Below are 25,442 nucleotides of genomic sequence, written 5' to 3' on the forward strand. Positions count from 1 at the left end.
TGGTATCTCACGCAAGTGTCCACCAGTAGGGCAAGAGGTGGAGTGTCAATGAAGAGCTCCCCCATGGGTCCCATCAGAGTCCTGGGAGCTCATCCACTTCCTCTTCCTTTCCCATCCCCAACCTCTGCTGCTGGCATGGGAGACGCGTGTGCCCATATAAGAGGGAAGTGGACAATCCAAAGCAAATGGCAGCAAGGAACACACACAGAGTGATTTCCTTTCCAGAAAAGAGGTCTCTACCCCAAGAGGCGTTTTGCGCATTTAGGTTCCGGCACGTGTATATAGCTGACATATGATGCTCTGTTCAGTGGTAGCTTCCAAAATTGCTTCTTAAAAAATCCAGAAGGATTGATTGGGGAGTGAGTCCATGGTTTCTAACTTTCGTCAGCATTCATTTCCTTTCTGGAAGAAATGGTGTGAGAATTTATACACGTTATAAGAATTTAAGTACCTGTCATAAGAGCTCCGTCAACATCATTGCTTGTCTGTTTCTGCTGTTGTCCTTTTGGGAGGACACCCTTATGGGTTCATTTTGCATACGTGTAGCTTCAGAAGCATACTGCTCTCCGTTCATAAGGTCTTATACACACTTCTGTATGTCTACATCCCACATATTCTAGGTATCTGTGAAACAGTAGTGATGATTCCCAGAAAGCAGTATCTTTGCAAAAATAAGAGATGTGTGGCTATGAGTAAGGCATTTCTTTACTGGCTGATGTGATGCCTCAGCAAGCATTTTTCATTGCAACATGATGACTCTCCATGAGACAACACTAGCGAATCTCCCAGTACCCACAAAGGCATTTTGCTGAGCCTTACTGGCTGGGGCAACAATGCGTGGAGGTGGGAATGTGGCAAGGGTTCTGCAGGCTGAACCTCTGATGATGAAGAGTGGACAGGCTGTGACTTTACCAAGTTGGGCCTTTTCTAGCGTCATCGAGGAGGAGAACTTTTCTCCCACATCTGCTTGTGTGGGTACCTTATGTTAGTATTCTTCTTTCCTTACACAGATAGGTAACCCCCAGTGCCTACCAAGTTCTCAACGCTGAAGGAGAGAGGGACACCTTGGTCTGGCCTTGTCAATAACTAACTGACCCTCGTTGCCCAGCCTCACATCCACTCCTGAAGGGGCCTGAATCCCAGTGGTTTTAGCTGATCTGTTTGGGCAGCTTAGAAAGAACTGACTGTGGAAGCTTAGCAGTGGGAAAGTCATGGTTTTTCCTTGAAAGTTAGAGTGTTTATATTGTAAGCCACCCTTTGATATCCAAGACCAGTGTATTTTTCTTGTCAAATGGGTTATAAGCATGGTTTTTCCTTGGCTGAACATATTAGCATTGAGGATCCTTCTTGTACTTATGCTATGCTTAGTTGCTCAGTTGTGTCCGATTCTTTGTGACCGCATGGACTGTAGCCCACCAGGCTCCTCTCTCCATGGGGATTCTCCAGACTCTTTGCGACCCCATGGACTTTAGCCCACCAGGCTCCTCTGTCCATGGGATTCTCCAGGCAAGAATACTGGAGTGGGTTGCCTTGCCCTCCTCCAGAGGATCTTCCCAATTCAGGGTCAAACTCAGGTCTCTTGTGTTGCAGGCAGATTCTTTATTATCTGAGCCACCAGGGAAGCCCTTTTGTATTTACTGCCTCACTATTTTAAAGTCTCATAACAGAGCACTGCTTTACTATATATACAGAACACCCTAGCAGGTTTCTCCTAAAGCTGAGGCATATGATGATGGCTAAGCAATTTTTTTTTTTTTTTTTTTTGCCACTCTGCATGGCATGTGGGATCTTAGTTCCCTGACCAGGGATTGAACCTGTGTCCCCTACATGATGACAATGGCTAAATGTTTTACAGAAATCTTATTAAAAGCTTCACTGCTCTGCACCCCCTTTCTGATAAGTCTATTGCTGTCAACTTTGAGCTAAGAGAATTCAACGGTATGCTGGTGAACTAATTACAGTTTATTATGATAAATACTCATTTGGCAGCGTGCATCAAGCTTTATAAAAGAATCGCCTGAGATTCATGGGATGGTTTGTGCATTTTTGCTGAGTAACAAACTTGAGAGAACAAATCCTGACAGTACCCATTAGGATTTTTTAGGGTCATTTAAACCTTACCTGGTTGGTTTTAATCCCCTCCTCAGCGTAAGGGCCAAAACAGCACAAACAGAGGATGGCTGACATCAAGAGGTACCCAGCAAGCTGCTCCATTTAGCATCATCTAAATCCTCCTTTAATATGATTAACATCTGATATTCCTCTCTTTGTGAATCATATCCACTTCCAGCCAGGCCACCTCTCCTTTATCTGCAGTGTCTATTTTAAGACTGCTTCAGCGCAAAGAGTATGGGGCCCAGGGAGCAGTTTTGTCACTTCTCATGTGACTTCAGACACGTTATTGGACTATTCTGGGCCTTATTCCTCCTTTGGTAAAAAACTGGACTCCTTCCGGAAATGCGCTAAACACGAGGCAGGAGGTAGCTTCTGCGCTGCCCACTTCACTCACGCCTATGTACGCACATACACAGCCTCACCGCCACTTATGTTCACAAAATGGTTTTTAATTCAGCCTGTCTTTAGTTTTTAATTTAGGAAGTTTGGGGCACGGATTCAGAAAAGCTTCAGATGAGATAATCCTTCTGTGCTGTGCCTTGGTGCGTGGAGGTCAGAGCTTAAGTGAGATGCTTAAAAAGCCACTGGCTTATCGTTGTCACTTTCCCAGTGTGGGCGGTGGCTGTGAGCAGAGGTGGACCCCGCACCTCAAGCCGATACCTCAGCGGCTGTTGTCCTCACTGCTTGACTTTCCCATCTAAGTTTCTCCCCCGAAGATCAAGTCAGATACATCTGTAGTCTGAAATGAGCAAGTGAAGAAGATGGTGAAGCAGAGAACTGCACACCTGGTTTCTCCTTACATTTTTAAACAGAGATGGGGCCTGGTAGAGAGACCGAAGTTACGTCTACATGAAGAGCCAGTCGATTCAAAGGAATATATTAAACCAACTGAGTATTAGCTGGCCAAGTAGTGAAACATCTTTCTTGATTGCAGTTTTAAATTTCTCAATCAGTTAATCAGTGGCTTGTAGCAATGATGAAATAGCTAGCACGGATTGACTGTTTATTCTGTTTATTGTGCATGTGCGCGTGCTAACTCGCTTCAGTCACATCCAACTGTGTGTGACCCCGTGGACTGTAGCCCGCCAGGCTCCTCTGTCCATGGGATTCTCCAGGCAAGAATACTGGAGTGGGTTGCCATGCCTTCCTCCAGGGGACCTTCCCAGCCCAGGGATCGAACCCTCGCCTCCTGGGTCTCCTTCATTGCACCGGATTCTTTACCACTGAGCCTCCGGGGAAGCCCCCTGTTTATCATGGACACTCTTCTAAGTGTTCTACCAATATTAACTTATTTAATGTGAGTACTAATAATGATATGGGTATTAACACAAGGAAAACTTCAGCTTGCCTAAAGCTTTATACTGTTTTTAAAGTCGCTCTAAGTAAGTGGGAGTAGAGGAGCCAGGGAAAGAGAGCAGGGGTAAGGCTGATGCTTCTGTCTCTCGCTACCACGTTCTCCTTCCTTCTTGCTCTCCTCCTACGCTTGTCTTTTTTCAGCTTACTGCTCCATCTCTGCCTCTGTCATAAACTTGCTGGTGGTGCCTCTGTCACAGCGAAGCCCCACCCCCCCAGGCCCCGCCGCTGATGGCTCTCAAGGCTGGAGAGGCTGCTGACCCCTGGCCTATGGGAAAATCAAGCAGATGGGGAAGGTTTATCACTAGTGTGGAAGGAGTGGCTTGCATCTCCCTCCTCTTCGGGACCCTTGCATTTCCTGGCCTGTGTGAGTCAGGACCTCCTAAGTGACAGGAGAGGCTGTTCTGCCTTTTGTATCAGTTTACACACTTGCCAAGATTCTTGGCACAGCCTTCAGACTTGGGGTGGTGAGAGCTTGAGAAGACCCAGGGGAGGTGGAAGAAGACCCTGTAGGGGGCGGGGAAGGGTGAACCACGCTTTTAGCTTGTGCCCAAGGGAAGAAAGTTGGCTACAGGACAGGAGCCGGGCACCTCCCTCCCAACGCCAGCCTGCGAAGGCGCGCGGAGAGGCATGTCCATGACAGGCCGCTTTGCACTCCCGCGTCTCACGTTAAATGAGACTGGCAACAATAAATTTGTCTTTCCAGGTGTTATGGTATGTATTTCCATGCTTCATTCTCACTTCACTTTGAAGAGCTTCCAAAATTGGTTTTTATGGGGAGGGAAAGGAGATTTGGGATTCCTTCCCAGTTTTTAAATCACACCGACACTTCTGACTTTAGAAGCATAGGAGTGCAGTTTTATTACTTCTGTTTCCCTCACAACTCTGGCGGGGAATGGAGGTGGTACGGCCTGTCAGCTTCCAAGGTGCGTTTACATGTTTCTGCAAAGAACTCAACTAAGGCAGCTGATCCGTGTAAGTCACGGAGGTTAAACGCACTGCTTAAGGAGACCCAGAAGACATCCACTCTGGATTGACTGTGGCAGGCTGGCCTCTGAGAAAGGCTGATCAACCCAGAGATGGGGGGTCTGGCATGGCCTGGGTGTAGGTTGGGAAGAGAATGTGGTGGGCACCTTCATCCAGGCGGAGCCTTCTGACCGTAGGGGCGCGCACATCCAATTGGATTGCTTTTCTGGTTCCGTCACAACTGTGGCCGGAACGAAGGCAAGGCTCACTGTCAGTTTCCAGGCCACCCTGAGCGGCCTTCTCCTTATCCAGTCCTGGAAGCTAGCTCTTCCCCGCCATGATCAGCCAGGCGTCCCCGTGGGCTATCAGTGAGCAACCAATTAACTGCGGGCTGGGTGCAAACTCCGAGGAAGAGGGACCGACTACCCTTGCCCTCGATAAAGACCCAGGGCTTTGGATGGAAAGCTTAGGAGCAAATAGCAAAGAGACCTTGATCCATTGATTAGCAGGCTTGTCAATGTCATTTCCTAAGATACGCATAACTCACGCGGCGGATGCTCCATCCTGCAGTGTGTGGTTTGACTTTTTTTTTCTAGGTGTCACATGACAAGCAGGAAGGGTCCTTCTGCAGGCCTCTCTCTGTGTCTTCTCTCCTTAGGAAGAAAATGGAAAGGCGGGACTCCTCACATCCTTCCCTGCCACCAAAACACACCCCCCGCCCAACACTTGACGCTTACACACACACACTGCATCTACTCTCTCCACCAGGCCCACCCCCACTCCCAGCCCACCCCCGCCTGCCACACCGTGTGTGTTTAAGAAGATTTAATATATTTGGAAGTCTTTCATTCGCCCTGTCATCTCTTTAAAGAAAAATGGGGACAGGTGGATTTAGGAAGCGCTTCCCTCTGCTCCAAATAGATACTTAAATATGAGTGATCATTTGGAAAACTGGCACAGGAGGGAAACCCTTTTACTCCTCTTGCAGTCTTTTGGCCTCGAAGCTGAGGCGCCATTTAAATGATCGCACAACGCGCTCTTGGTGGGTGGCGAGGAGGGAAAAGAAACCTTTACTGTTTCTTTCCCTGCCAGTGCCCCCACTGACAAGCCAAATTGATCTTTTAAGAGACTAAATGAATGTTCTCTAAATATCTGTACGCACGTGGCTGTCTGGGGACACGCTCCTTGTACGGGATGATTGCCTGAAATTTGAAGGAGGGAGCAGTAAAGGATACCAGATTGGGTCGGGGTGGGGGGCAGCGGGGCGGGGGAGGGCGCAGGGCGACGTGTGGACCCCAAGCTTCATTTCTGCACCTCCATCCTTTTGGGATTCAAGGTGTTGATCGGTATAATGAAGCGGGCCCATCGGTTTATCATCTATTTGGTCATGTCGTTGCATTTTTAGTGCCCTGTGTCTTTTTTGTCATCAGGTTACATTCAAGCACAGTAAGATCAACGTTCAAACCTCCTTACTCAACAGCTTTATTAGTTATAGCATTCCATGACCTTTCTCAACATTCTTAAAGAAAAAGATACAGTGTAATGTCGCTTTACTTTGCTTATTGTCCTTTGTTGGGGGGAACAAAGCATTTTCTACAGTGGCTATAGCACATAATTATACGGCTTTCAATGGCAGTGTCTTGGCACATATCGAAGTTCAGAGGAGCCTTTAGAAAAAAAAAAAGATGTTTTGTGGCAGCCTAGGGAGGGTCTCATCTTTCCTTCAGAAAATAGTTCAAGGCTCTTCTGTCAAGCTTCCCTACTTAGAGCTTTTTCTCCTCCTGCTTCATAAAGTTTAAAGCGGATTCAGTGGAGTTCTATGATCTATTTCCTTTGAAAGATTGTTCCTCGGCACAGAGAGGCCCTTTGACTTCAAGAGTTCACAGATTCATGTCTTTAGGTATCATATGTCTGACCTTATCAGTTACTCCATTTAATGTCGGAGAAAAAGTCTCAACTCTTTGTGTTTGTCTGTTTTGCCTCTGTGAAATGATTTGGTGAAAAAGACCATCCTTTTTAACACACCACTGAGAGGCCGTTTCTGCTGCAACCTACCCTGTGGCTTTTCTCTCTTTAAAAAAAAAAAAATTGTCCTTGTGTTTTGTGTATGGATGAGTTCACAGTGAGAATAGAATTATACAAGGGCAGGCGCACACACAAAAAAATCTTTTGCTTTCCTCCCCCACCTCCCCCCACGCCCCCACCCTACCCAGTGATCTATCTATTGGTGGCTGTACCCCAACAGGCAAAGCCATTTAGCAAACACAGAGGGGGCAGCCGCGGTGCTGGGATGGCAGTGGGCTTTTCCCTTGCTTCGACCTACCCCTAAGGCCTTCATAATTAATTGTCCTTCAGAGATGAGGAAAGTTCAGAGACTGTGTGGCATGATGGCCATTGTCTGACATTCAGTTCTCCTTGCCTCGCCTCTTTCTCTGCTCCCCACAAAGGGTTATCAATAGGAGAAAGGGAGCCGGTTCTCCGCTGAGTGCTGCTGGTGGTGGTTGGAGCTTTCAGGGGGTTAGTATCACTGTGTTCCGCCCATCCTGGATTAAATGTCTGTAGAGGTTCTAACCGCCTTTTGAAAAGCAGCCTGTTTGTTTCGCCGAGGTTAAACAGACTCATTTAGCGAACCCCAAGCTTGTTCAGAAGTTGGTGATCCCTTTTCACGTAGCAGATAACATTTTCAATCAAATTTTCCTCACCCCACCCTAACCCTGCCCCCAGGATTTGACTGCACTGTAATTGCTTGGTTCTTTTTCAGCCATAGGGCAGAAAATGGAATGACCATTCACTCACTTCTCTTAACTGCTTCGGTGTACATTTGCCAGAATAAGTGTTTGGGCAAACACACTTTTTGATGAAGCGTCGGACTTTGGTTCTTGAAAGTAGATTATCCCAGTTTTAAAATATTGTTTCACCTTCAGCGATTGCCTCAAGCCAATTATTTGGTAACATGACATAAAACAAATAAAAGCTGTTCCGCATCGCCCCTCCCCCCACCCACCCACCCCTGCCCTTTCAGCTGAGACGCCAAATAAAGACACGCCGTGGAGACAGCTATTTGAAAAGTAAAGGGAAAAGAGAGCCTTGAGTGATTATTATACTACTGTTCCTGTGAAACAGAGGGAAGCCAAGAAAACAAATAGAATCCTTCTTCCTAGGAGCAGTTGAACCAGCACATTAGAGAGGTTTAAGATCACGGGGCAGGAGTGTTCGTGGGGACCTCGAGGTGGAAGGGACCCGTATTGAAAGAGCATCTCCGTGTCCCTCAGAGCTGTGTCTTCTGGAGAAAGGGACCTGCAGGATGCCCAGAAGCAATTCTGTCCCCACCGCTCTTTGAAGATGCTTTCACAACAGACCCTTTGCTTTTTAGAGAGAACCCTGGATCGGGAAGTTGACACAACTAATACAGTCATACCAAAAACGGGGGAGGGGGGTTCATAAAAAATTAAAGTTATTCTTATGAATCTTTCAGTAGAAGCCATGAAAAGGGACAGTAGTGTAGTCTAGGTCCTTTGTGTTGCCAGCCCTTCTTCCGGCCTCTGGGCTATTGTTCTTTCAGCTCCTCAAACAGACTTTCACTTTCAAACTGACAAAAGTCACTTAAAAGCCAGACAGCTGTACTAACACACCCACCTTGTGGAGCAGGAGCCAGGCCAGGTGACGAGGCCGGCTGGGCGACCTTGTTTAAAACGGGCAGGGGCAGCCCCCTCCTGCCTTCGTGTCGGTGTGGGGCTCTTTGAGCTGGACTCTTTATTGCTACTGTGTGGCCCTCACTCCCAGGCTCCCCAAAATATGTCTTGCATTTTCTTTGCAGCGGGAAACCTTCACGACACCCCATGCTCATGTTTATCCCTCAGGCTTGGTGGCTAGGGTCATGGAAGTTAGAGCACAGAGCTTAGCAGCATCAGAGGGAGTCTGACTCAAAACTCTCTCCCTTCTGTTTCTTCCGTTTCTCTCTTTTTCCCAGCCTTTTCCAGCCAGTCCAAACCTCCCCTAAGCTTTTCCGATTTCTGTGGCTTTATCAGGAGTAGCTAGGACTGGAAGAAAAAAAAGAAAGCCACCGGTGATGGGTGATGGGGACAAGCCTCACCTTAGGAAGTGAGACTCCGCTAGAGAGAGGTGGGCACGCGGTCGTGCCCGCATCCCGGGCCTCAGGGCGCAGCCGCAGTGGGCCCCGGCGGGTCCTCCTCATGTGTGTATTACAGCCCCCCCTCCCCTGTCACCTTGTGTACAGTCTGGTCTGTGACACTGATGGTGATTATGTCATTATTTTGCTCTGGGGGCCCTGGCACATCTGCAGAGCCCAAGCACATCTTCTTTGTTGCGTTGGCAATCGTCCTGCACCACAAATGCTTCATTAGCCCTGCTGGCGGCCTCCTTGCCAGACGCCAGTGCCCAAATCCAGGCTTCTTTTTGCTCCGTTCTTTTGTGTCGCTGATGATCGAGTATTCATCTTCCTGGTTCTTCCCCCCTTTTCCTCGACTTCTGAACTCCAGATGTCCCGGCATGCTTGCCCAGAGCCTTCAAAAGTGTACCACGCGAAACACGGTGACTCTGCACCCTTGAACCTGACCCCACCCCTTCCCACCTTCCTGGTCTGCCCTTTCCCAAAGGAATCCATGTGACTCCGCATAGCACCCCCAGGGTGAGGACTGACGTTTTCAAACTTGCCCTTTGAAAAGATACCCAGGGATTGCTCCCAGCTTATGGTGTTCCTTAGGGTTAGAATGAAGCATTATTAGATATGGCTTCAAGATGGATACCTTTCTTCTCTAGCCCCACCTCTCCCAACCCCTTCCCTCCCCTTGGCTCTTTTTATTCCCTTCTGTGCATTGCCACATTTTACCAATTTTTCAGTAAGCAGTCTAAAGTGTGAGTACAGAAAATATTCTTCATGCCTTGCCGAGTCATCCGAAAGGTTCCTTTTCTCTGCATGGAATCTTGATCTCCACTCTACCCGGTCCCCAAATCCCCTCCCCCTGCCTCTATCTGCTGTCATACCCTCCCAGCCCCCAGCAACGACCTATTATTAGATATTGAAAGTGACGAATGCATGGCTGTTTTGGAAAGGAACTAAAACATTTCTCTCAAGTTTTCCTCTATGCATGGGATGGAGCCACAGCTTTTGTTAAGGTGTGCTGATTTCTACATTAACTGCAGTAAATTTTAGAGCTTAATATCTTGGGCTGTGATGGGTACTACATAATCGGGATGTTTAATTTCCTCTTAAATGTGAATTAATTGATCTGTGTTAGCGTATTATGAGGAGCCTCTTCAGTAGAGAGTTTAACCAATTTTATCCCCGCACCACTGCAACATAAGACGTTTCCAATGTCTCTATGTTTGAGTAAAATTTAGATTTTAATTTTAAGGTATATATACAAAAGGAAAAAATAAGTTCATAAATTTATTCAGAATCCTAGGACAAAGACCCTGGTAAGAATCGAAGAAAACCCCCTTCAAGGAATGAGTTGCCGTTTCTAGTAGGTTTCCAAGCTTTTCTAGTCACTGAGCCCTGGTCTGAATATTAGGAACAAAGCTAGGTCACAAAGGGAGGAGAGAGGTGGGCAGGTCATTAGGCCACCAGCCCTGGGCAGGGAGCATGTCAGGAGAGGTGGGTACCTGTCATTGATTGCATCATTTTCAAAAGATTCAGGATGTCCCCAGAACATTCTTAACCTCCCATTATTAGATCATTATGGTTTTATCACCCTTGGGTTTATTTAAACCTTTTATAAAATCTAACTTCATTCTCAGAGTACACCACTCCTCAAGATAATAATTCTCTAAATGTATTACCTGCTGTGAAAATTGTATCTTCTTTTTATGGCTGTTAAAGTGATTTCCCTGGAACTCCAAAGGGGTAGCCCTGGTTAGAATATCCTGGGATTTACGAACAGGACTGGGTCCATATTCTCCATTTCCTTTCTGATTTTATAGACTTTGATCATTACTCCCTCTTAATCTTCATCTCTCCAGATTAAGGAACACTAATCCTTTTTAAAAGTCTAATCTCATACAGTATGTGGGCTGCCCCCATCATTTCTATAATGCTCTTCCGGCAGGACCATGTTTCGGAGGTACAGTTACAATTCCCGGACAATAAGGGAGAGTTGGAGGGGGCAGCCACATCATGGCTTTATCCCTCACCTCCAATGAGACTTTTTTGATTGTCCCAAAAGTTCATCCTCAGAAGTTGGATTTCTTGAGTAGCATCTCGGTAGCATTTTCTGGTTAAAATGACCCCATGAGACCTTTTTATGAGACTGTTGGCAAGTATTCCAGCAAATCTGATTGTGTCTACGAAACGTATCCAGCACATAAAAAATGCACAGATCCATCTTGCTGTGCTGATGTTTTCGGTGTTTTGATAGGTACTGGAGTGTTTGACATCATGAAAACACAGCCTTAGCCTTGAGCATAGTGTCTAAAAATGACCACTAAGGCAAGAAAGCTCTGGTCTCTATATTATGCTTAAGCAGGAAACAAAATGTTCCCTTACAAGAAGGTGTACTTTTATTTATAAAAGCATCACCTTGAGATCTTAAAAGGGAATTCCTTTGGGGAAGTCTTTTCAATGTCTTTGAAAGTGTAAGTGTTAGTTGCTCAGTCATGTTTCTTTGGGAACCCATGGACTGTAGTCCACCAGCCTTCTCTGTCTATGGGATTTCCCAGGCAAGAATACTGGAGTGGGTTGCCATACCCTCCTCTAGGGGATCTTCCCAACCCAGGGATTGGACCTGGGTGTCCTGCATTGTAGGTGGGTCCTTTACCATCTAAGCCACCAGGGAAGCCCTCAATGTCAGAGGTCCTGGACTCATAATAGTGGAACTTAAGAGCCTAGAGTCTTGGAACCAGTCCCTGGGATCAAACCGCAGCACTGACTCTTTTTAGCAGTGAAACCTTGGCAAGTGTCTTACGCTCTCTGTGCCTGTGTCCTCATCTATAAAACAGGGGAAATGATAGTGCCTACCTCACAGAGTTGGTGTGAGAATTAAATGAATGTCCACGAATATATTAGCAGAAAGTAAGTGCTATATAAGCACTTGCTTTCATTCATTAGCAAGCCAAAGAAAAGTTACCTTGCCGCCACGATCAGTAACCCAGCTACTGCATCGTTTCCTACCGATCCTAAACAGGAAAACAAACAAAGCAGAAGAGCAAACAGGGAATTGTCCTTAGAATTGGGACAGAGAGTCAGTGCAAAACTGGTTTTGAAAAGAGAAAGGGATTCCTTCTGCCCCAAGGTTGGCCTTAAAGGTGACAGCAGCCTGCAGGAGCTCTGGGGATCTGGAGTCATGGGTTCCAGATGAGAAGGGCACTAATGAGATGAGAGGCTAAGGTGGAAGGGACCCCGGATTGGGGGTCTGCCCCTGGCAGCACCTGCCTCATTGGGCTCCACTTTGGTCACCTGTAAAGTGATAAGATTAAAGACAGAGCTTTGTTCTAGCTCTGAAATTCTGCAGTTCTAGAATAGAAGACATTCTGTTTTCTCTACACAAGTCCTGTGCATGATGCAAAGCTTTAAGCAGTGACTATGGAGCCCCTGGGAATACAGATGGTGTCCACGTGGAGCCACTTCCACCCCTGGGGCCCTGCTGCAGCTTCATTATCTCAGTAAAACTCTCCAGGGTGCCCAGTTTAGTGTTCTCCCAAGGACCTCTTTGCAGATCTTTCAACAGTGTCCTTGGAGACATGGCAACTCCCTTGCTGGGATTACAGCGATGAATTTTTCAAATTCATAGACAATTTATTGTCATTATATGTGCTGCTCACTTTGTTGTGTTGGCTAGGGCAGCCAAACAGTGAGGACATTCATCTGCAAAGCCCTCATGCCTGTGGGTTTTTTAGGAGATGACACGGACCTGAACAAATGAACAGAGAGCCTGTATACCTGTCCCCACACACATTCCATCAAGGCCACAATTCAACCCAAACAGCCAGCCTGTGTAATATGTGTTAATTTTTGTAGCATATACAACATCTCCCCTCTTTCAGGACAGAGTTGATTGTTTTAGATGGCATAACTACCTTCACTCTGAGGCTTGGTTGGTAGTTTTTGCAAAAGCAACATCACCCTTTCCTTTAAGCATGTCCCAGATGATCGTAAATCAATCATAAAAGTCTTTTCCACTGGAATTCTGTATGTCTGAATTTGTGGTTGTGAGTGAAGTGAAAGTTGCTCAGTCGTGTTCAACTCTTTGTGGCCCCATGGACTATATAGTCCATAGAATACTGGAGTGGGGAGCCTTTCCCTTCTCCAGGGGATCTTCCCAACCTAGGGATCGAACCCAGGTCTCCCACATTGCAGGCAGATTCTTTACCAGCTGAGCCACCAGGGAAGCCCAAGTTTGTGGTTAAGAGTATCAAATCCTCACACTGGTCTTTTGGATTTGTTTTTTCCATCTTTCTTACGGTAATTATACTAAGCCTCTGTTGTTGTTTTTTTTTTTTTAAGGTTACTTTAACAGTCGAAAGTAAAATCTGGTCCTAAAAATGAAAAGTAGAAGGTAATAACTGGGAACAGATGTGTGGGAGTTTGAGTAGGGATGTAGGCAGAGGGATGATCAGAAGCAGAAGCAGGCTATAGTTTCAAGGCCACTGCGTTTCCTTCAATATAGTGTATTTTTCAAAGATTTATGTGTGGTTTTTTTTTTTTTTTGGCTGCACTACTTGGCTTGCTGGATCTTAGTTCCCTGGCCAAGGATTGAACCTGCGTCCTTGGCAGTGAAAAGGTGGAGTCCTAACCGCTGGACCACCAGGGAATTCCCAGAGATCTATCAGCTTAAGTGACCTGAAAGTATACAAAAGAATCTGTCTGTAGAGTCCTGAGCTTCCCTCAGCAGCATCCTAAGTCTTCCCACCACAAACATTACCTAAAGACTCATGAGGTTTGGGTACTTTACCAGAGGACTTCCAAAAGTCTCCCAGTGGGTGTCCTTCTGAAATTGACTTTTCTGTCTTTCTGAGCTGTTTACCTTTCTTGAAAAAGGAATGTCAGAGCCCTTCACGAACTCTTAGCTGGCTTAATTTTGTGAATACAAAGGATAATCGTGGAGGAGAAACCCATAGAATTCCCTAGACTACAAAGCAGAATTGTCCTGACTTTTGTGCCTTTCACGCCAGTCCTTGCCCCAAACAGCCTAGATGTTACTGGGGACACATCAGCAGTTGTCAGCAGAGAGGCGGAGGCTCCCGGAACCCGGTGTTCTCCGGAGCTCTGTTCACGTAGCATCAGCTCACGTAGCATCTGCATCTGCCCGCGCCTTCTCTCCTGCTCATTCTGCTCCGTGCTGTTCTTTGTCCTGCCTCAACCCCACCTCCTCAACCCCATTTCTCCTCAGGCTTCTCACTCTTGTTACTCCATCCCCACAAATAAAGGGCACACAGACTGGTTTTCATGTTCGCCTGGGCACAGCTTAATTATGGAGGTAAATCTCTGCAGAAAACAATCACGTAATGCATTCTCCAACGAAACAGGAGTAACTGCGGATTATCTGTGCCCCAGCTTCCCTCTGTGTAATATTGAAGAGCTGATGCCCTGTTGTTTTTGAATAATCTCCCATCCAAGAAGGGCACCAGGCTTGGCCCTATTCATTCCACCACCTCACCCAGTAATGGTAGCAAAAAGTTAAACTTCAGCCTGTCTCGAACTCTGACACAGTTGGCACAACCATTCATGGGGTGACTTGAAGTTAGTGAAGGCTGCGACGTGGCTATCTAGTGCTTATTTTTCCATCGAAGTTGATTCATTACCTGCATCAAGAAGGAGAGATGGAGTCCTCCATTTAGTGCATTTGAATATTTGCTGGCAGGGAAGTGCCTAATGAAAAGCTCCTTGTCAAAGCAGGGCAAGATGGAGGGCCACCTGGTCCTTAGCATCTCTGTGTGTGGCCCATGAACTATTCCCGTAGACACGTGCAGCCTTACCCACATCTGAGGAGTGGTGTGACAATGCAGGTTGAATCTGGGGTAGTCAATCCCAGCTACCCTCCCAGGAACAACTAGTGCGCTGACCCAGTGAGGGACACGGGATTAGAGGAGAATGAAAGAGCTTAAGGCCTTCAGAAAAGTGGCTAGCTCTTAAGTTTGGCTGAGAGCAGGGGTTGGCACACTGGCTCGCAGGCCCAATCTGGCACTGAGTCTGTTTTTTTATGGCCCTTGCTAAGAATGGTTTTTATATTCGTAAAGGTTGTGAAAAAGAAGGACAATATGCGACAGAGACCAAACCCAGCCCACAAAGCCTGTGCGTTTACTGTCCGACCCTTTGCAGAAGGAGTTTGCCGACCCCTGCCTGAGGCTTTTTCTGTCTTTGGTAGAACATGAACTCTCAGATCCTTTCTCCTTCTGAAGTTCCAGAACTATGATTCTTTGATGCAAAGTCTCGGTCCAAATCTTACCGAACAACCTACCAGATGAGTAATTCCAGCAGAGAGCTTGCCCTTGTTTTTTAAGATGGGAGAGTATTTTCATAGTTTCTTGGGGATGGAGGGATGGGAGAAAATACTAGACTTTAGTTTTTGATGATTTTTTTCCTCTGATTTTGTTTTTGTTTTGATTAATGCTTATTTAAACTTGGAGTCACTCTTTGAGACGTGTAGAGTTTGGGAGAGATGAAAAATTAAACTCATTACAGCAAGTAACATGACAATTATTATATTTCTTAATACATACAACGCCAAGACCTCCAAGCATGAGCAAATACACTGGCCACTTTAGGCACATTTGGTGAACCAGATTTCAGGCCTACAAAATAGTTTTGACAGCCTCATAGAGTTTATTACAAAAGCATGTGTCCTTCTGTTCCTAGCAAGCTAGAACTTCCTTTTCTGGGGCTGTGGGAGAGATGGTTTTATTTATCTTGATAGGCAAAGTAGCCAGTGGAATGTTTACATAGCTTAAAGTATATACACAAATTATTAACAGGTAGCATGGAAGTGAAGACAGTCTTTTCTATTACTGTGAAAGTCACAATTACTCAAAATGCTAGATTCCAGCACATTTTATAATTATCAGCATCTGAAAGGTGTAGGAATTTGCTTCTCTGAATATTCCAAATACAGTTCTATTTTCCAAATATCCACTCTTTCCAGGCAAGCAAGAATACTGGAGTGGGTTGCCATTTCCTTCTCCAGGGGATCTTCCCAACCCAGGGATTGAACCCCGGGTCTCCTGCACTGCAGGCAGATTCTTTACCATCTGAGCCACCAGGGAAGCCCCTTCAAAGGTAAATGATTCAAATTCAGATGAGGAAACAAAGAGACCCCTCAGGGCAGCCTCAGCACTTCCTTTGGGCTGCTGAGGAAAGTCCACGTGAGGGGTGATGGCCAGGCCCACGCCGCCCACACCAAAGACCAGAGTCCCCTGCTTGACATCCTTTCCTGTGGCATTCCACTGGCCAGTCAAGGTAAATCCTCAGCCTCCCACCTTGCAGCTTCCGTGGGACTATTACGTCCTTTTTATTACATTTCCGCCAATGGACCATGTCAACCATATTCTATCCGGACACCACTCTGTCAGCATTTATAAGGACTGGTCGGGCATCGCGGGTTGGCCGGCAGGTTCACTTGGAAGTGTATTCCCACAAGCTCAGTGCAGGTCCCTGCCACAGCGGCAGACGAGAGACAGGCTTTCCTTTTCACCCCTTTTCCTGATTTTCCCTGCACCTCCTGCAGGCTGGCCGGGAGGACGCTTGAGGCTGCGGCATGGATCTTGCTGTCTCAGGGTCCTTCCCCAGCCCTCTCTCAGGGGTTGCCCCCCAGCTTCTCCCTGGCACATTAACTTGACATTGGTTGGTACTCGCAGAAGAAATAGCTTCCAACAGCTCAAACCTCTGATTCCATACCCACTAGAGATTTTGGCTTTGAGATTTTGGCAAGAAGGTCTGTTTGCCTATCAGGTCAGCATCAATAAAGATTTCTTTCTTCCTTTATGTTTTTTTTTTTTTAAAGACAAGAATCAATGGACACTGCCCCCAGAGCTCTTTTTCTTGAGACAGTTTAACCCCTTCTCTCCCAACTACTTGTATTTTCTATTCTGACCGCACGTGTGATATTTTGTTTTTCTCTTTTCCTGTGAGACAACCAAAAAAATCTACCCCATGTAAAATTTGAGAGCCAGATCAATTCTGAACCATCTTATCATTTTTAAAGTCTGTTTATCCAGCTTTGTAGGAGAAAGAAACGAGCAGACTGTTTGAAGGCCACATACTTTTCAAACCTTGGTTGCAACACGTTTGCCCCGTTTTGAAACTGTCTTTATCAGGCCGAGAAAACGAAAATCTATTTGACAAAGTGGCACTCTGGCCAGTTTATCTTGCAATATGGCTTTAGCTCACTGAGTCTATTGATTTCCTTAAATTAATGTTTACAGAATGCTACTGAATTTTGCTCAAGAGAACATTGTTCTTTTGAAGGTTTATAAAAAAAATGATACAGACTGTTACTGCCATGTGTTCTTTTGCTTAGACCAAGGAAACATGGTAGGGGGAGGTTTTTTTGGTTGTTTTGTTTTAAGGACAGCCTTGAACTCTAGCCACTTCCTATAAGCATTTAGTCTTCACATATTCAAGTAGCAAAACACGTGAGTAGGAGGGAGGTGAGCCCACTCATATGCCTAAAATTTCGTGGGCATCACACTAACCTAATCCTGTGAAAGAAAGTGAAAGTGTCAGTCGCTCAGTCGTGTCTGACTCTTTGAGACCCTATGGACTGTAACCCTCCAGACTCCTCTGTCCATGGGATTCTCTGGGCAAGAATACTGGAGTGGGTTTCCATTCCCTTCTCCAGGGGATCTTCCCTATTCAAGGATTGAACCCAGCTGTCCTGCATCGCAGGCAGATTCTTTACCGGCTGAGCCACTTCGTGGGTATCACACTAACCTGATCCTGTAAGGCCCCTGAAGGCTGAATCTACCTGGAGCATCAGAGTCAGACTTTCGTCCAAAGCTCAGCTGTGGCTAGAGTCTTCCTCGGCCTCATTCGGTGTCGTGTGGGCAAGCAGTTCTGTAGCCACTGCTCCCTGAAAAATCCGTCCTTCCCAACAGAGGTGCGGGCAGCCTGTGAAAACGGCCCAGTCACCATTTGGTGGAAGCTCTTTTTTTTAGTAAATTTATTTACTTTTAATTAAAGGATAATTGCTTCACAATATTGTGTTGGCCTCTGCTGTACATGAATATGAGTGGGCCATCGGTATACCCGTGTCGCCTCTCTCTTGAACCTCCCTCCCACCTCTCACCCCGTCCCACCCCTCTAGGTTGTGACAGAGCACTAGTGTGAGCTCCCTGAGTCATACAGCAAATCCCCATTGGCTATCTGTTCTACATATTGTAGTGTATGTGCTACTGTGTCACTCTCTCCAGGAACTCTTCAAAACACCCTGCTCTTTGATTGGGGTGCTCTGTCCCTAAGACACAAAACCTAGCCTCTAGATGTGACTTTAAAACCAGCTTTCCCAGGGGAGTGTATTTGGCTATTCAGCCCCTGACAAGATTCGCATCAGAATCATGACGTGATGGAAATAAAACTTAGGAGACACACAGCAACTTTTCTCAGCGTGTTGACTCAGTTGATAAAATCTCCCACGTGAACCTCCTCAGAGCATCTCTCAGAACACTGGTTTGCACACGTGTATTAATCGCAGTGAACTGTCTCCCAGAAAGTGGGCTTGTCCTTAAGGTTCAAACCACCGCCTTACTTTTGGAAACTGCTTTACACTTTCCAAAGCACATTCATGCTTGTTTTCCCACTGGATCCATCCCCCCTGATGAGAGGGCTTTAGGACACAGTCCCATGGTTCCCTCTGGAAAGCATCCTTTCTGCCCTTCTGAAGAGCCAGCTAGTTCCTGGCTAGTACACACAAAATAAGCGTGTGTGTGACTGTGAAGGGAGACCCCTAGTCACAGTATCTTGTCACCATCTTTCATAGCTCTGAGATTCCCCTCTTCTGCCTCAGGCAGGAAAATTAAGTGAGAGTGAGACGGAGGAGAGGAGCAGCAATAACGTATCTATTCTTGCCTTTTCATTGGATAATCTCAATAAGGAGTTAGTAAAGCATCAGAGTTTATCCATTTGAGTCCACTCTGTCTACAGTCTAAGTCCCCAGCTTGTGCCACTGCTGTCAGGAACTATGTCTCTCCTTGATCAATATTTACTTAACAAATAGCAGGGATGAGAGAGTTTGTTTAGAGGCATCACGTGCACACCAGGGTGAATGAATGCTCGGGAAAGTACCTCAACTTTGTCTCCTTTCCTAGGATCTAGGGGTGTGTGTGTGTGTGTGTGTGTACGCGTGCGTGCCCACATGAGCATGCACATACAGCCCCATACAAATGCCCCTTTTAACTTCTCCAAAGACACGAGTCGTTCAGAAAAATGCCTCGCTGTGTATGATTAGTACATTATTTATCCCATAAGAGAACTCGCAATATCAATTCAGTTTCAAAAAACTCCAGCCCAAAGTTTGCTTCTCCTTTGTGTTCCTATAGAGGTTAAACATTTTGGAAAGGCTCTTAGGATGAATTAGAGGCACGAGCATCTTCCCTTGACCCTTTTCACATGAGTGGAAGGGAGGAAAATGCAGATGGAAACAATACAAGCAGTTTGATAGGGCAACTCTAACTATATATTTCTGATGGCATGACATTTCTTTTTTAAAGAAATCCCAAGGAGAGAAGGAGCTCTTGAGATTTTCAAAGCCACTTAGCCAGTTTTCGGAATCAGATGTGTTTAAGTCTAATAATAAATATGAACACCCTGGTGTTGAAGTTGAGAGAGCTCTACTCTTTCAACTTCACTCAAACAATTGCTTGAAGGCTCAAGTCAGGGCCCTCAATGCAGTTGACTTGGAGGCACCTGGGTCTAGTTTGAGGGGTTTTGTTTCTGTGTGTGGGGAGAGGCTGAGGGGGAAACCGTGGGAGTTATTTATTTATTTGATTTTGTGAATCGGAGTTGTAAAAGCCATCTGAAATATTCATGCAGAATTGTCTGAGAAGCCCGTTTCTGTTTTATTTACTGCACAGTAGACCAGCCACAGCGGATTAGTTCTACAATACCCGTAACAAAAGCCCAACAGCTGATGCATGTGATGTTAGGAGGTGACAAAACAGTTAAAGTATGCTGCTGGCTACAGGCGAGCCGTCAGCAGACGCAGACAAAAGGGTTTGTGACAAGAATAACTCTCTCTCCAAGGCGAGCAGTGAAGAGTATCCAAAATACCAGTACCCTTTTCTCCTTGACATTGTCTTCTTACAGTCAGCACTTTATTGCCCTTTTATAGTATTTTTTAAATGGAGGAGCAAGAAGAAAGTAAACCCAGACACAGAACTAATTCACCAAAATAGTAAACCAAGGTTTTACTTTCTCAGCAGTTAGCCACTTCTGCCCGTACGTAGATTTCCTTTACCATTTCTTCACTGAAGTTTGAAAAAAAAGTTTCAAGGATGAACTGAAAAGATGATCCATCTTGATAAGATCATCTCTTGATTAATAAGCTGGAGAAGCCATGTGAGCCTTTGGTTACTGGAGAGAGGAGCTAGGGAGCGAGGTCTGTGCCTGGTTTATTTTTTGTCCATTTCGGCAAACATCATTCCACTGATGAAATGAAGCCAGTGAACCAGGTTTTAAAGGGGATGGAGGATTGTAAGAGAGCCACAGGGAGCTGTGCAAGGGGCAAGGTTTAGATCCCCAGAAAGAGGCCGATGGATGAGCCTCTGGCCGTTTCAGAGGTGTGAAAAATCAGCTACCCTGTCTCCAGAAAATAGGAGAGGCTGTCTTCTTTTTAACCTTTGTAATTCCCCTTCTATTCTCTCTGACATTCATTCAGCTGCCAAGAGCGTTTGGCAAGGCTTGGGCCAGCGAGCACACTTGCAGTGACCGCTAACCTTGGTATGTCCTGACACTTATGATGAGTGTCTGCAGGACGCAGAAGGCAGGCAGCCTGCTATGTCAGGCTTTTATTATGTGCTGCAGAGGCTAGGGACAGCCAGTTTAATAAAACAAATCATCCTTGAAGGTAAAGCAACTGGGAAGAGGAGGAGGAAGACGGGGGGGAAATGTGTCTTTGCCACTCATTCTGATAAAAAAAAAAAAAGAACAGCAAAATAAGCACCCACCCAATGCACCGTGTGTGTGTGTGTGTGTGTGTGTGTGTGAGTGTGTGACAACCCAGGCACCCCTGAGCAGACTTGAAAATATCCTCCCATTTCTCCCATTTCACCTAAGCCCACAAGGCCCTCGTTTGCTCTGAGGAGACTCACGAACAAACAGTGGTGATGAAATAGGTGGATGCTGAGAGTTAGCCCCTTTGAAATGTATGAGTTGGTCAAGTACCTCCTCACAATTCTATTCTCCTCCAGATATCAAGGCAAGGAGAGGCAAGACCATTTGGGGTGAGGTTCCTATATTGGGATGCCTTTTATCAAAGCAAAGTTTCCACTCGCCTCTCCTGAAGAACACTCAGCACCGCAGCTCCCACAATAGCCTCAGAGTCCCGGCCAGAGACTTTGGAAGCCTTTTGTTTTTCCCCTGTGGCATGTCCAAAGGCATGGCCCTCCCTCCCCCTCCCAGCGGCCGGCATTGTCTTGCATTCCAGGGACTTGATTGACTGTTGCCACCTGATGCTGAAGAGATACTCTAGGGTTCATTCTGCAGATTGTTGGGTTCTATTAAAAGAAACCTAGATAAGGGATTACTTGTCACTAAGGGATTTTCTGCAGATGTTTATTAGTGATTGGAAATCCATTAGGTGTGAAGAGGTACTGAAAAAACACGGACAAGACCAGTCTCATAACCCTGAATTCTTAAGACGCTCCCTCAGAACATCAGAAAGGACTCCCCCCCACCCCCTTACTCTGTTAAATGGAGTTGGGGAGACTTTTCTGGCAGAGAGGTAAGGGTCTCTCTTTCATGGGCAATATTTCTACCTGTGGATGGAATTCCTTGGCACTCTCTCAGATCAGTTGCTACCCATCAATTTACCTCTGTGGAGCCACCAAAAAAATAGATTAATTGCTCTAGCAGTAGAGGATCTCATTATAACTTTCTTTTATCTAGCCCAATCCATTGCATGAGTATTGCCTCAAATTAAGCACAAAATTAGCAAACCATTTCATTTGTTCTCAAAGAATTCATCCCTTCTCAAACATAAACCAATAACCTGAGTCTCCTCTTGGGAATCTTTTGTGTCATTCCCACTTATTTTGAAGTTACTAGCTCTTCTGTGGTTTTTCTAAACCACAAATCCACAGCTTGTCAAGGTTTTGATGCCTCATATAAGTAGGAATTACTGAAAATGCATTTAAAAGGAGCCAGCAGGGTTTAATGGCAATACACCTGGATCAGTTATTTCACATGAGTCTCTTCATCTCATAATTTCTTCATCCCATAGAATCTCATACTTTCTTCATCTATAAAATGAGCTCTGAGATCTATTTCAAGTCTTTAAATTCTATTTTTTATCATTATTTTAAAATTCCTTTTTTTAAGTATTTAGGTGGAAGGTAAGGTGTGATTCTAGAGCGATGTGGGGCAAAGCAGAAGGCAGGGTCTCGGTTTGAGCTGTTTATCAAAGACGATGCAACAAAACCCTGTGTAGCATTGTAAGGAAAACACAGAATAGAAGCCAGGAGAGTGCTCAAAAGACATCTAATGATAAATTCACTACAACTGGATATAAGTAGGTGAAAAGCTAAATGACCTCAAGACACAAATGCACAAATTGTTAAAGGACAGCTCAAGAGTATTGCCAAAAGAAATGAATGTTTGAAACAGGATGCGTGCGTGTGTGCCAAGTTGCTTCAGTCACGTCGGACTCTTTGCCACCCTATGGACTGTAGCCCACCAGGCTTCTCTGTCCATGGGATTCTCCAGGCAAGAATACCGGAGTGGTTGCCATGCCCTCCTCCAGGGGATCTTCCTGACCCAGGGATCAAACCAGCATCTCTTACTCTCTTACTTCTCCTGCCTTGGCACAGGTGGGTTCTTTACCACTAGCACCACCTGGGAAGTCCTTAAAAAAGGATAAAACCCAGTAAAAATCAGTAACCAGCATGGCCGATGATAAGAAATAACTGGGGCTTCCCCAGTGGTCCAGTGGTTAAGAATCTACCTTCCAATGCAAGGGGGTGGGTTCGATCCCTGCTCAGGGAACTGACATCCCACATGCCGTGTGGCGTGGCCAAGAAATAAAAATAATACATTTTTAAACATTAAAAAAAAAGAAAATAACAGAGTGGAGGCTGTGCACACCCCCCAAAGAAATTTCTTTGATCTGTTCTCAGGCAAACCCCCAGAACTGCACTTCTTCCCTCCTCCAAGGCTGATGCTTTTCCAGATGCATCCCCCTCCTCTTACTGTCTTAAACGTCATCCCTGTTCCTTTGGCCCTGGTTTCCAGATCTCCTGGGGGTCCTGGGAGTGGGTAGGCTTCATCTGGCGCCCCTGCCATACCTCTGTCCCCAGAGCTCTCCGCCAGGGTAGGCTGCATCCTCGAGTGTTCAAGGACCATAGATCCTCATCGTGGGTCTGTTGCTGACGGCCAGGGAAACCACACTTTTTGAAATGTTTCTTTTAATAAATGCCTCTGATTATGTTTCTGTAGCATTTGTCTAACAGCTCCCAAACCCCATAGTTAGAGTGGGTGGTTGCACTGTGTAACTGGTCTCCAGCCATAATCCCTCTCTCGGTAACGCCCATTTGACACAATCTGAAGGATCATCTTTGGGAAAGACAGGAACCTACTCAGAAAGGCTGCTTAATGACTTTTTATTTGGTGGAAGGTGAGTGGGAGGGCTGATTGCCACTCCATACCCTCCTCATCCCACAAATACACGTGTATGTGCAGGAGACTGGGGAGAAGGTCATCAGAGTTCAGTTGATTTCTCATCAGGGAATGGCCTTTGGAGTATATGGGTTTGCACATTTATGGAGGGCAAGGTGCTACGTGCATGCTCAGTGGTATCTGACTCTTTGTGACCCCATGAACGGTAGCCTGCCAGGCTCCTCTGTCCATGGGATTCTCCAGGCCCGAGTACTGCAGTGAGTTGCCAACACTACATTAGGTTGCCATTCCTCTTCCAGGGGATCTTCCCGACCCAGAGATCGAACCAGCTTCTCTTGCATTAGAGGCAGATTCTTTACCTCTTGAGCCATTAGAAAAGCCCTGGGGAGCAAGGTGGTATTTCCATTATTCCCCAGGCAGTGGTTGGAACTGTGTCCTGAGAAACTAGCGCCTCTCTCTCTCTCTCTATATATATATATATATGGAGAAGCTTCTCAACATTTTCACTTTTTCTAGAGTCCAGTCGGCCCCAGATTGGGGCTCTTTTTCTTCTGGAGCATCATTAGGTTTCTTTCAAAGGATAAGTGACTTGCCATAGGAAGCACTGAACTTCTTTGTCCAACTCCAAATGTCTCAGACAGGTTTGTCTGGTATCATTTTCATTTTCTTTAACAGTTACTATCATTATAAAAAGGTCCACTGCACAAAGCGAGAAAAGGTGGGGAGAATGGGATCAAATATGTTCAAAATGACAACCCCTCTCTGTTACTTTGGTGAGCAGCAGGTCTGAGCCAAGATAAAAATCTTTCACCTCTTGTCTATGTGTAGACAGATCCGTCTACACATGCAGCTGCAGGGCTTTTACTTCCTCAAATGTCTGCACTTACTATAAAAGTAAAACATTATTCATGTGTAAGTTCCCCCACTAAAGGAAAACTATAAAGTGTCAGTGTGTACTTGGAAAATTATGAGTATCTGGAATGATTCTGTGAATCCTTTGTTTCATTGTGGGAGTGATAGGTCCTGCTTTACCATGTAACTTACAGAGATTGCTAAATAAGTACATGAGTAGCTATTCCTTTCCCTAGACAAGAGGTCAGATTATTAAACAACTACTAATAAACAATTCATAAGCACATGCACAGAACACACACACACACATATTCATTGCTGTGGTAGAAAAGAATTAACGAATAGATTTTCTGAAAAGTATATTTGGAGAATGTTCATCTTGAACTACAGTGACTTTGAACAATTCCCTTATTCTCTCTGAGCCTCCATTTTCTCACTGTAAAATGGGGTTAATAACCACAGAGATGTTGGGGGAAGTGAATGATACAGTTCACATTCAGTATATAACACAGTACCTGACACATAATAAGCAGTCCAAAAATGTGGAGTATTATTACTGTCAACTGCATAAATAACTCTCTAATGGAGAAATTCTCATCTCAAGGTAAAATATTTTCTGATGTAGGATTTTAGTATGTGGTACACATTTTGTATTTGGGGCTTCCCTGATGGCTCACATGGTAGAATCTGCCTGCAGTGCAGGAGACCTAGGTTCTTCGATCCCTGGGTCAGGAAGATCCCCTGCAGAAGGGAATGGCAACCTACTCCAGTATTCTTGTCTGGAGAATTCCATGGACAGAGGAACCTGGTAGGCTACAGTCTATGGAGTCACAGAGTCAGACACGAGTGAGCAACTAACACTTTTGTATTTTGGGACTCAGTATTAATATCATTATCTTACTCTTTTTTGGTACATAGTGTAGAGGCATACCTCAGAGATATTGCAGGTTCCATTCCAGACTACCAAATGTTGCAATACAAAGAGTCACATGATGTTTTCTTTAATTTTCCAGTGTATTTAAAAGTTATATTTATACCATATTGTACTCTATTAAGTGTGCAACAGCATTATGTCTAAAAAAAGTACATACCTTAATTAAATATACTTAATTGCTAACAATGCTAGCCATCATCTGAGCCTTGAGTTGTAGTCTTTTTGCAGTAGTAACATCAAAAATCACTGATCACAGATAACGAGAGCAAAAAGTTCGAAATATTTTGAGAATTACCAAAGTGTGACACAGACACATGACGTGAGCAGTTATCATTGGAAAAATGGTGCCAGTAGGCTTGCTTCACACAGGGTTGCCACAAACCTGCAATTCATAAAAGACGCACCATCTATGAACTATAACAAAGCAAAACAAAGTGCAGTGAA

General features: G+C 45.4%; 1 protein-coding gene across 10 annotated transcripts in view; it reads left to right on the forward strand.

Moving 5' to 3' along the window:
• PROX1 (prospero homeobox 1) overlaps positions 1-25,442 on the forward strand; it is a 60,071-nt gene that overhangs the window by 28,432 nt on the left and 6,197 nt on the right. Inside the window, exon 5 of one of the 10 annotated variants that reach the window (XM_086342374.1) lies at positions 17,226-21,002. The exons of the other annotated variants lie outside the window; for them this stretch is intronic. Within the exon in view, the coding sequence (XP_086198500.1) occupies positions 17,226-17,321 (96 nt within the window). The 3' untranslated portion in view covers positions 17,322-21,002. Of the gene's footprint in view, positions 1-17,225; positions 21,003-25,442 lie in introns of those variants that run through there. 10 annotated transcript variants of the gene reach the window in all.

Source organism: Bos grunniens, chromosome 16 (assembly GCF_055505025.1).
Source record: "Bos grunniens cultivar Pamir isolate PY7600 chromosome 16, Bosgru_T2T1.0, whole genome shotgun sequence".
NCBI classification, from domain to species: Eukaryota; Metazoa; Chordata; class Mammalia; order Artiodactyla; family Bovidae; genus Bos; species Bos grunniens.